The sequence below is a fragment of the Vanessa tameamea genome, chromosome 26 (assembly GCF_037043105.1).
Source record: "Vanessa tameamea isolate UH-Manoa-2023 chromosome 26, ilVanTame1 primary haplotype, whole genome shotgun sequence".
Taxonomy (NCBI): domain Eukaryota; kingdom Metazoa; phylum Arthropoda; class Insecta; order Lepidoptera; family Nymphalidae; genus Vanessa; species Vanessa tameamea.
The window spans coordinates 7,012,123-7,025,300 of NC_087334.1; the positions used below are offsets into that span (position 1 = coordinate 7,012,123).

The 13,178-nt window shown below is 31.9% G+C and overlaps 2 protein-coding genes across 9 annotated transcripts in view; one reads left to right on the plus strand and one right to left on the minus strand.

Annotated features, from left to right (window-relative positions):
• LOC113399206 (serine/threonine-protein kinase WNK1-like) overlaps positions 1-12,421 on the minus strand; it is a 37,269-nt gene extending 24,848 nt beyond the window's left edge. For 3 of the 7 annotated variants that reach the window (XM_064219148.1, XM_064219147.1, XM_064219144.1), the window contains exons 1-2: positions 12,268-12,420; positions 9,924-10,639 (exon numbers count right to left, since the gene is read on the minus strand). In XM_064219148.1, coding sequence (XP_064075218.1) covers positions 9,924-10,217 — 294 coding nt within the window. In that variant the 5' untranslated portion in view covers positions 10,218-10,639; positions 12,268-12,420. Of the gene's footprint in view, positions 1-9,923; positions 10,640-11,780; positions 12,042-12,175 lie in introns of those variants that run through there. The other 4 variants (XM_064219150.1, XM_064219149.1, XM_064219145.1 and 1 more) reach the window with 3 other exon arrangements.
• Positions 12,422-12,941: 520 nt separating this feature from the next.
• The window catches only part of LOC113399201 (protein MON2 homolog), a 29,821-nt gene continuing 29,584 nt past the window's right edge, over positions 12,942-13,178 (plus strand). For both annotated transcript variants that reach the window (XM_064219223.1, XM_064219224.1), the window contains exon 1: positions 12,942-13,178. In XM_064219223.1, the coding sequence (XP_064075293.1) occupies positions 13,059-13,178 (120 nt within the window). In that variant the 5' untranslated portion in view covers positions 12,942-13,058.

A 13,178-nucleotide genomic window follows, 5' to 3' on the forward strand; every position in this document is an offset into this window, starting at 1 on the left:
AACTTTTCATTTGTATAGCCATTTCTTTATTATATACTCAAACCTCCCGACCTTTTCGACCACAACGCAAACATTACGTCTCATATTTATAAACTTAAAAATAATACGCATTTAATCGAAAAAAACTTTTTATCTATTACAAACTACGATTTTAGATTAATTGCCAATAATACAAAATTAAATATAAAGAATGCCTCCTGACAGTAATTTAGGTAAGTCAAGACAAGCAAGGATACACAACCACAGTCCACAGGTACTTAAGTCTGAATAATATCTAAGTTGACTTAGCCATACACAACAATGTCCAATATTTTATATTCAGACACGAATCTTAAGCGTTATGAGAAATAAATATTTATAATAAGAAATATCTTAATAACCTGTTATTAAAAAAAACAAGTGTAAGATAATTACGACTCATCCGTGAACGAATCCATAAAATCACGTATTTCGTTTGTAACTCCTGGACATGTTACCGTGATGAGACACTCCATTAATTACAATTTAACGTTCAACAATAATTAAGGAAAACTATTCATATTTACAAAACGAATCATTAAAAATCACTAACCAAATTTATGTCACATCACGAAAGTAAATATATCGTCACAATAGTTAATAATTTATTCTCCATTTATTAGCACTAAATTCACGGCAAGATCGAACTTAAGCACTAAATTAGAAAAAAAAAAAAAAAGAATGCGCGCGAAATGTCAATCCTAAAACGAGCAGTGATTGACTGACACTGGTCCATTCATAATAAACACCGCGATAAAGGTTCAGAAACGCATAGTGTGTAAGGCTACTGACATACTACGCACAGGAACGCTAGGAGGAAAATGTATTTAAAATATTTACACTGAACATTGATGTTACTTTTCTGTGAACACTTTGAAACGACTTGTGAAAAACATTGTTAAATTCTTCCTTGCTATCCTTTCTAGTCTTAGATATTATTAGAGACAGCAATATTATGTTAATTCGTTGAAATATTATACATTTCCAATGCCAAATAATATATTTTTAAATAAAATGAATAAATTTAAACTTATTTTAAACTAATATTAAATTCATTATAATATAATCTAGCAGGAAGGCAATGTCATTTTAGACGATCTTATTTTAGATATCATTATCATTATTAAATACTTACGGTGCTAACATGACTGGTTTATACAACTTTATTGTGGGAAACAACTTGCATACCATATAGGAAGGAAAGTTACTGCTGCCGGTTTTATTTGAACTAAACACTCAATGACTGAGATATTCAAGTGAATATAATAACAATGACCCGAAGAACGCGGGTTCAAATGCTCGAATAGACCAATGTGTTTTACTTGCTTAATTTGTGTGTTGTCGTTTATCTCATACTTGGTGACGGCGTTAGATGGGAGTGGGGAGGGGTTGCCGCCACATTTGAGGGGAGCCGAGGTTTGGAGTATCCTGCCTCTTGTGCTGCATACCCTAATACCAGGAGCGCCTAGATGGTTAAGGCCGGCCCTGCTTGGCGCTGAAGGAAAACATCATTTGGAAACATTCATGAGTTAGATGTAATTGTACCACACATCCAGAAACACGAGGTGTGGAACAACTTGTCATAGGTATAAATAGTTGCATACGAGTCTAAAGAGGAAAAGAAGGTCAGTCGGTGGTCAATTGGCTAGTAATTTCTGAATTATCTTATATCTATATGCAAACTTTATTGTCGTGGCGTTTCTTACGACGATATATTAATCTGCTTAGTTAAAGGGCAGCCTAATAGTTGAAACGGTGCATTATGGATAACGATGGGTATGACGGCGCAATCTTTACTCAGAAAGGATTGTGATAAGGCGTCAGAGTTATCGCACCGTGATGTAACGGCATTCCGCGCCGCTGACAGAAAAGGTCGCGTTATAATTACGCGGTGTTAACATAATTAGGTGTTAAATAATCCCAAACTGTAATCACGATTACTTTTAAAATTCGAAATAATTTCATTTAAATTAAGCAGTTCTGATTAAGAATCTTCAAGAAAAGATTGAATTACAATTGTTTCATCATATTTATTTGAATTCTAATTTAATGTTTCAACGTAAGAGAAAATCCATGTCATGACGTTTCTTATTTCAATTTTAGAAAGATGGTAAACTTGTACCTCTTAATAGTAAAGTTTTCACGTCTAACCCTGGCATTTTAGAAGTGTTAACGATTTCTTATACCTTTAATACGCCGTTTACGACCTTTCTACCTATAATTACACCAGCTAAACAACCTTACAAGCTGGCATCCAGCAAAACTGATTTATATACAAATTGTCCATTTCATAAACCATAATTATTTTGACACATATTCATCATCGGCCCATATTCGTCCACTGCTGGACATAGGTCTCTCCAAATGCACGCCACTGGGGTCTTTCTTCGGCAACTCGCATCCAGCTGACACATGACACACACTGACATGACACATATTGAATTAATCTCTAATAATATTTTAAATGCCAAAGTAGCCCTGTCTGTTGCTAACTGCTAAACAGAACCGAATTTAATGAGATTTGGTGTGAAGCCAGCTTAAACTCCAAGGAAGGACATAGACACGACCAACCCCCTAAAACGCGAGCGTAGCCGCGGGAGGCAACCAGTTACATATATTAAATTGAAACAATCGATATCGATATCATAATTATCTAATAACTGAATGCACTATTCAATAATCAACCAATTGATAATAACCGTATAAGGATAAGTGGTTCCAGAGATATAACAGTTCTGTAAATTCTAGAACACAAACAGCGATGTTAACTGTTATAATAAGTATTTTAGAAGAGAATAATTGTGAAACATTGGAAACATACAAGATGTTTTCCAAGAATAAAGGAGCAAATAAAATACTTATTGCGTGTCGTAAACGTGACCAGAGGACTTGTTCGACAACGTTTACCTAAAATACTGGGAAATAATATATAATCAACTAAACCGATACTTGGACATGAGACATATGAGCTCGTCATTTTATATTTCATTTAAACGAACACATCATGTCTCATGTAATTGCTTAGATTCTTCTTTTTTGTATATAAAACTAGCTGAAACTGCGGCTTTGACCGTGCGAAATTCAATGCAGAGTCTCGTAAAATCCGTTCTTAGCGGATGTCTACACCCTATAAGGAACCTACCTGCCAAATTTCAAGTGTGTGTGAAAATATAGTTTTGAATTGTCGTCCGTAACAACCGATACAGATTTTATGGTTTTTCAAGCGAGACTGCAAGACATATAAAGAGTGCACATGTGTGTGCGAAAACGCAAATGAATTCCATAATCCAAATAACTCTCATAATCCAAATGACAACGGCAAATCTGACACAACCGGCGCATCCATGGCTCTATTGTCGAGGCAACTGTGTGTTTTTAAAAAAAAAAACTTTTTATTGCTGCAAGCCAGGTTTGAATCCAATACTTAGACATATATGTACCTTACCATATGTACCTTTCATTTGCCACTAAACCAACAAGACAGTCGGAAGAATGTCGATATTACCGTGAAGCATATATACATTAAAATATAATATTTTTTATTATTTATCTTTCTCTCAATGTTGTAACTGTAACGTGATTGTTATATTATTGAGCAATTGGTCGAAACTTAATTGGTTTACGTTTTGTTATTAGACTGTATGTTATCATCATTTTTTTTTTATAAAGACGTACGTACATATGGACCTGGCTATTCGCATTATGGTATGAGGTAACTTTTTGCTATAACACAAGCGCTAAAAATAAAGACCACTTCTTACAAAATCAATGCGAAATCATGGATCTAAGATGTACTTAGATGGTCACAAAACAAATCAGAACATATTATCGGAAATACTTTGTATTACTGTAGTTTGTTGACGGTAAAATAATATTTATAGCAAGATAAAATATCTTTTAGCGATAACATGTTCACGGTCCGAGTTGTGGCTTGCGGTAATGCGGCTAGGTAAACGCCGCAGCCTAGACTCCTAGCGATGACGTAACACCCGCGAGACCCAATTGTTATTTCATGAATGAAATTGAATTAAAACCAATTCCCGAGTGGTTGCAAATTGACAGGATAAAACATTTGAAATCAACGCACACATGGACTTGGAACTCATTGTCCGAGATTGCATATTTACATCGAGATTGAAATTTATTTACACAAGGCTGATAGATTTTCATAGACTGTTATAATAAAACGGTGTCAATAAATGGTCGGAAAAATATATTGAGATAAATACAATGCATTTTAAAAATAGCGAAAGTAAAATTTTAATTCATAATGTTTTATATGAAACGTAAAAAAAACAGCCAAGTGAGAGTCGGACTCTCACACGAAGGGTTCCGTACCATTATCTATAAAAAAGACAAAAACTAACGTGTGTCGTATGGGAGCCCGCTTAAATATATATTTTATTCTGTTTTTTTTGTATTTGCTGTTATAGCGGTAACAGCAATATACCTCATCTGTGAAAATTTTAACAATCAGGATTGTAACTAAAGCGGTGGTAGAACTTAGTTCATACTCGTCGTTGTGGGCAGCGCCCACTCACCAGTTATGCTTCCACAAAACAGCATTACCTTTAATATATATGTTCCGGTTTTGAATGATGAATGAGCCAATGTAATTAAAGACAGACACAAGGGACGTAAGATCTTATATGGATAGTTTGCGGCGCATTTTCGATGTATGAAGTGCTTTATATTTCCTAGTGCGAATATCTATTAAAAGCAAAGGTAACTTTCTAAGATTAGGAGGACCATTAGCTTAAATGCCTTCCAAAAATAAATGTTTATTATTGTAGGTACAGATCATTATACGTTACTTAGACGTTAACGTGAGTCGAAATGGTCTTGTGTTAAGAACGCGTGTGTCTTAACTGATGATTAAGGGTTCTAAGCCCAGGTGTTATAATGCATATCTTGCTCGGAGGTGAGGGAAAACATGGCGAAGAAATTTACGTGTGTACCACATGTATCCATCGCATTGTAGTGGAATAAACTCCAAAACTTCTCAACGGGAGAGGAGTCCTTAGCCGATTTTCCACGGACGAATGTAAAATTTATAGGCTGGCTGTAAAGTTATAGTTTTGCTTTAATTTAATACGTCTAATGTGTAGTATTTAATTAAATATATTACACTATATTCGTTGGTTTTAAAGCGTCCGTACTGGTGCCGAGTCGGAATAAGGTCTTAAAACTTTATATACAAGGAAACTGTCCAACACTAAATATCGAATTCAATAGCAAATCGTGTTATAAATGAATTGCAATACTGTACTTAAACAATATCATGGAATAATTAGCAAAGATTAATGTACAGAATAATATTAACAGATACAGAAACATGTATTTAAGTGTCAATTGCGCAAGAGTGTAAATAAAAAAACTGCAGTGTACATAATGCGGCAATGTGTACAGTGTTGAGAGAAAAAAAAAATAGCAGAGCTTTCAAGTGGACATAGTAAATGTCAAACGACGCTCCACTTCAACTTCAAGTTAGCTGGACATTTTAGTATTACCCAAGTATCTGCAATATCACAAGGTTACATTGACGAGTTTACTTCTTAAATATATCGAAATAATATTACTACACGTACCAAATACAGAAATATTAAGCTTAATCTTTAATCTAATTAGTCGAAAATTCAGCCGTATTTATTAAGATTTATTTATGTTTCAGTATTTCGAAATACCGTCCTGTGATTGGTTGAAACTTTTGTCGCGTGTTTTGTTTTATATACTTTTGTTTAGGTCGAGCTAAAATAAGTGATATTAAAAGTTTAGTTTCATAGATATTCGGTAATCGAATTCAGGCTTCAGATTTATCTTTACTAGTAATATACTAGCAAACCGCCCAGGCTTCGTACGGGTGCATATTATTAATAAAGAAAATTATATTATATAAACATAATCTCTACTCTATAGCACTCAAAATAATAACTGGCATAAAATAACTATATACAAGTAAAATAAATTTAAAATTGGACCACATTTCTGGAGATTATATCTAATTACGTCCTAACAACAATAACAACAATTTTAAAATATTAGTACAGAGATATTAACTGGTCCGCACTCGTTAATCGTTGCTGCTCCCCCCCTGTGGGTCATAGTGTGATATTTTATAACCTCTCTCGATAAATGAACATCTAACGTAATTTTTCAAATACAACTGGTATTCCTGAGATTAGTACTTTTAGACAAATATAATAACCTTTTCATCTTTATAATCCTAGTGAATCATTTCAAGGATCACTAAAAGACTAAGACTAAAGCCGAGATGGACCAGTGGTTAAAACTCCTGAAGTTAAACGGAAGAGGCCCAGCAGTGTAACATTTACGGAATATAACATTGATTTTAAGGAATACATTATTTTTAAATTAGCTTCCAACCATAATAAATAACCATATTTTGTACTGGCAAAGACGTAAAAAAATTTATCGCATTCTCAATAAAACTTTACGTCATACATACAAGTCTGTATCGAAAACAAATATGTATATGAACGAATGTTTACTATTAAATGTATGACATATTGTTGTCTGGTCGTGATTTTAACGTTCGTTTACATAGTTAAATAAACAAATGTTTCGTCGCGTAATTATAATTTATATATATTGTCTTATGTGACGTATTCAATTTAACGACATATCTGGTTATAACAAATAGACTCGATCGTTCGAGTTCGAGCGTTCGGTCTTATTCGAAACATTTAAATAAATTATTTCAATCGAAGTAAAAATAATACATCATCACAGATCTTTCCTCATCATCAGTACAAGAATCCAATAGATAACCTTACGGGACTTTATTATGGGTTTGCCGAGGTTTACGTCTAAAAATGTTCAAGCTCAAATAATATTTTGTGATAGAATTCGCTGTAGATCAGTCTTAGGGTGGGTTTACTTATCAATAATTCTTCCGTCAAACACGAATATTCTGTATTGCTGTATTTCGGTTTAAAGGGAGAGTGAGTTAGGGTAACTATAAACTCGGCAGATTACATTTTAAGATATAATCTGCCGAAGTATGAAGTAACTTTTACTTCTTACAATGCGCGGGTATAGACCACTAACATAACTTAAATCGTATCTTTAAAAATATATTTTCATAAATATCAATGGATAAATGAGTACCCTAATTCGAACCTATATTTATTATGATGCTGAGCAGTGTCCGAAGTTTTATCTCAACTGTTATCTGAGAAACTTTTCAAGTTTACAAGATAAAGATCATAACATATCAACGTGATCCACTTCAAATTTATCTGATCAATCGAAATAAGATCATGATGATCATTCAACTTTACCACCAAAATATAAACAATTAATTATTGACCCACCTCTTATAAACGCAAATCGTGATAGTCAAAGATGCCAGCCGTACAACAAGTGCACTTGAGAAAATCCAAGAGTTCTTGACCCAACTTTTAGCCCTTATTCGAATAAAATTTAAAATAAGTCCACGGTAACCCTAGCTAACGGCACGAGTTTAATGTGATACGACTATTAATGTCAGGTGACCTGTAATGACCTATTTGACCCACACATATCTGAAGCATTATGATTCTCTAATTGAATGAAATTGCATCTTAATCTATATCTATATCTATATCCATACTAATGACTGACTGAGACGTTTTTTTTTAATGCAAAACTTAAACTATAAAAAACTACTTAACCAGTATACATAATCTGTATACCAGTTAATGCAGAGCGTTTTGGATAAGGTATAAGTTTATATTTTTACATGTCACGTGACTAGCGTAAATTTTAAGTTCTCGGACCTTATGTTGCGGAAAAAAATTGCATCGCCTATTATTTCTGTAAAGAGCAGTTCGTTTATCTACGGATTAAAGTAAACTCAACTAATCCTATTAATATCGAACTTCACACTATGATAGTTTATAGTTTCAGGACAAAAATAAGTTACATAATATGTTCACTTATTTCATACATATTATTTAAAGAACTTCATTGACTCAATTCTTTATTAAAAACGCTGTCAAGCGGCTGTATGTACGATTTCTTGGTCTACCATGTCTAAAAACTCTACTAGGTGGGTTAGTTACGTAAAGACGAAAATTACTATTGGAAAAAAGGTTGAAAAACGATATAAGATCATTAATATTAAGTTAAAAAATGGTTAAAATCTACTTCGGACTCACTTTCAAATCTTTATCTGTATTGATAAACACAATTTCGGGCATTGACCATTTATCAGATATACATTGAATATCTTTTATCAAATATTAATAACATTATGTGATAGTTATATCAATCGATAAAACGTACGATAAATATGTAAATTCGTCGAGACAACGGACGTCATCTTGTGACTGAGGGATCAAAAATAATGTATGATCGTAAAAGAAAAAAGTATGAACATTTTTTTTTGGTTGAGCGAAAACGTTCACAAATAAAAATTCACTATATCTTCTATAGGTAGTCTTACTATGATTAAAGTTTAGATTTTTACTTATAACTTAAATTTTTAGAGTACCTCTCGGATCTCACTTTACGAAAGGAATTTATCCATCAGCTAGGCTATAGGTACCAGTTGTTTAAAATAATGTTATTATTTTCTTAAATTTATCTTACACAATATAACATTGGATACAAGAACGTAGAATTCCAATAGATGGAATCCAATAATACGATTAAAAAATAGGTCAATTAAAGTTTTCTATTTCAATTTAAAATGCTTGCAAAATTTAAAATGTTCACACTGGAATACAAGTCATTGTAAATCGCTCGGAACCCATGCCAAGAATATAATATTTCCTAACTTGACCTAGCAAAAGAATTACCGGCGAATTTTGTGGATATCTGATACAACTTTAAACTTAATTAAGTATATTAACATAATACTCAAATGCCGATTATTTGAGCATCGAATTACAATACATACATTTATACGATGTTATGAGATGGTGCTCGACTCTTTAACCAAACGGTTTCAGAGTTAATTAAATACATAATTAATATGTAAATTCATATAATGGTGTATCACACTGTACCAATGACTACTTTTCGTAATTTATTTTGTGAATAAGCTGATGTCGATTCTTGTATCGATAAATAAAATAAAATACTAGTTATAAAGTCATTTTAGACATTTAGACATAAATACAACTAGATTCAACGACTATTAATAATGCATATAATTAAATTCCTGTGACTTCGTCAAGGCACAATGTCGCTTTAACACTTCATTAATTTAATGTTACCTAAGAAACTATGAGAAATAAAAACGTGAAATTTTCGGATTCCAAAAACTCCGTCTTTTGTAAATGTTTAAAAATGAACAAATTCAGTTACATGTCGATCTTTTTGAACGGCATATAAAAGCAATCGGACGGATTCAGATCGTATGTTCGTTATCTCCCATCTTAATGTCCACGGAGTGCTCTTAAGTATGTTTTATCTAAATCGGTAGAATTATATATATGATATAAGTAAAACGGCGCGCAATTCGTTCGGTACATGTATATATTCAAATAAATTTAACAAAGACAAGAAACGATACTACGATCATAATTAAAACCAAATTGATATTCAACTACGATCGATCATAAAGTTATTTAGTAAAAACGTTTGTTTTTAAACAATCGTAACACGAGTAAATTGCAAAGTATTTTATCAGACACGACAACAATATTAAATGCATTTGTTCTTTCTTGGTTTCCTAATCCAATGGGATTTTATATAAGAATGCTGAATAAATAATTCATTTATGAACTAAAATGATACGTAATATCTTTTGTTCTAAGGACTAAATACGTACCATTTTTGCATACAATATGCGTAATATATTTGTGACATTTTATCTGGGCGCATTATAATTTATAGTATATATGATAAATTACAAAATGCTACAAATAGTATGATAAATATAGCTTGGTTTCACTCACCTGTCCATATCGTGAGGATGCCAAATGCACGTTCCTGTTCTTCAAGGAGAAATCAGGCCTCTTTCCCAGGCCATAATTACTTTTATTCTGTGATATAAATTTCTTTGGCCTATCCAATCGCTCGGTCGAACCCGCCTCCGCTTCTTCATCACGCTTCGAAGTCGATGGTATGCCTCGGTACGCACCCCTCGTTCCCCTGATGGTCTTCTCGGGGCTTTTGTCCTGTTTCCTTGTAATGAGGTTGTCTTTTCTCTTGTTGCTGCGTAAAGACACGTTGGACGCCATATTGTCCATAATGCTCCATCAAGTCACAATATCAAAAACGTGTACACTCAATATTCATTGTGATTACTTTAATCTCATTAATTAATAACTAACGAACGATAAAATAATTGAATAAATAAATAATCACCAAATTCATCACAATCTCAGTATTTCGTTAATAAATTCATTTCCTTTACAATAATTTTATATAATGATATAGGATACATTGAATAACTAGGAATATGATTACAATTGATTAAGCTATTTATTAATTAATATAAAATAAATAAATAACTAATTCCGTCTTTTTTTCTCTCTCGCAGCGTTGGCATCCTTCACTAGCTATCGCTCATACCCTAAACTAACCAAAATATATATTTATTCTAAAATATAAACAGTCTTGAGGGAAATTTGGAAAGTTATTGCAGGATTGGTATATTTTATGATGTTATCTGAAACAATACAAAATTCATTATCATTATTCATTAAAAATTATATAAAGCGAGTTGAGATGGGTCAACGATATTCTATACTCATTAATCTACATCCAAGGTTCATAGTTTCAAACCTAGACATCACTAAGCTTTCATATACTATCTCATAATAATCGGTGAAGAAAATCATTGTGAGGAAACCAGCACATGTTCGTTCAATCAAAGCCACAATGTAGCCACGAACATCCATTAAAGCAATGTCATAGATATGCTTAAGCTTTCTCCTTAAGTGTAGATGATGCCTTCGCCCGGCAGTTTCGATAAGAAAATATTTTATAAATATAAAATAAGCCAAGTTTACAAAATTATATAATAATTAGTTGAATGACTGTTTCATAGAAAACAATTCCTTTGAACATTCCTCACATTATAGAGAAAATATTTATAATTTGAATTATTACAGGACTAACACAAAATATGTTTTTGTTAAATTTAACTTAAAATGCACAGAACTATACTGTTATTCTTTACTTTTTTTTTTTTTAAATAACTGGCGTCTGAAAAATACATATAATGTTTAATATAAAGATAAGAAAACTTCTGCCCTTTCGAATTTGGTGCATAATTATATAAGACATTAACTTGAATACACCTTTTTTATCTCATACAGGTTTTTAAGCAGCTATGTATATCTCACACTCACTCTCACACTTGCATTCACTATCCGACATATTCTACATTTATATGTAATCTAGAAGATGACTGTTTATTTGTGTAGATGCAATGCAGATCAATTAAATGATAATAAGCCTACATTGACCTATCTACTTTCTGTATTGTGTATTTATGACTCATAGCATGTAGAATATAAGTATAGAGTTATTGTAATGATAAGTGTTAGAGGAAACAGAAGATTTGAAACTATATTTAGATATCAGATAGTTGACAGATGTGAAATATCTATATGAATTTTATGATAGAAATTGGAATGTCATGATAAAATTGTATGGAGTGGTTGCAAATGATAGCAATTCAGCTAGGACCAGTTGTCCAAACTGGTTTACAAGCCAAGAGACTATTTTTAGTGAGATTTCAAAGCAATTTATATATTTTTTTACACAAAAACACATGTTGCATCGTTTTTCGGCTTAAATTATACTTTTATGCACTTGACACATCTCCAGGGTCATAATTATTTCGATAGTCCCAGGAGGTCAACACTCTACTTTCGTCGCGAATGTAATAACAAAACACTAAGCTTATGACACACAATTAACTAAAACTAGGTGCCGGCAACAAGATATGAAAACCGAGAAAACACGACAGAAAGTATTGCAGATATTACGTCTGATCCACATCAAATTTCTGACCATTCCACTCGCGTATATTAATGATTTATTTAACGGTGCTCTTAAATCTGCATGCATTGGCCGATTTATTATAATACGAATGGCGCATAGCTAAATCAAGCTGAATAAATAGAGTAAAAATTGCAATGACAGTCCGTCAAGTTCACAAAGCATGTATTTTTGGGTAAATGCGAACGTTTTATACCTTAGGATCCGCATCGTTGAATACGTGTATCGTTTTATCGACTCATAAACGTTACATTAGCTAAATTGATATTCGATTCTATAAATACTTACAAATAAAAATCTGGAATCACACCATTGTTTTTTCTTCTGCACAATCAGTAAATCAGTGTTGCTAGTTTTAAAAAAATTGAACGAAAAAGTGGGTCATCGATCTTGTTTTAAATTTTCTTTTTCACTTTCACTATTTTATTCGACATTAAGCAAAAACAATATTTTTCTATCATGTAAATACATTTTTCGATGTCAAACAAATTATTTTGTCTGATTAGAAATATCCTATGCCGTAAATTAATTAATTAATATTAATTTAAGATTTCTTTTTTTTTATAACCTGCACTTTGTTTATTTATATAGCAATAATGACATGTCATTCCTAACTTATTTTACGCAGAGTTTATTGAATACGAATTTTTTTTATTGAATTTAAAATAAGTTTATTTTATTTAACTTTTACTTCTTATTCATTTATTTAAACGAGATATACATGTATAATTTTGAACATTTTACATTTTAAAACTGAAATATAATTTGACATCTACATTTTAGTCCAGAAATTTCAAAAATGCGAATCATGATCATATTTGCCTCACTTTAAAATAGTATTTTATTGATTCATATCTTATAACATTCGATATTATTCTAGTCACATATTTAATATTTCCTTTGCATTATTTTACAAAGTGTTTTTTTACACAAATTTAATGATATAGTTATGACATTTACAAAATCTTATTTCAGAACTGAAAATTGTGATGTCGATTGTGTACATGGCAAATTTGTAATTTGTAAGATTTTTGTGTAAAACATGAAGTGAAAAACTAATTAGAATTTACAATCAAAACATGGCATTTGTCAGTGCTGTTACCGGCGATGACTCCACGAAAAAATTCATGGATGTCTTACAAAATGACTTTAAAACTCTTAGCTTAGAAACCAAGAAAAAACATCCACAGATAAGAGAG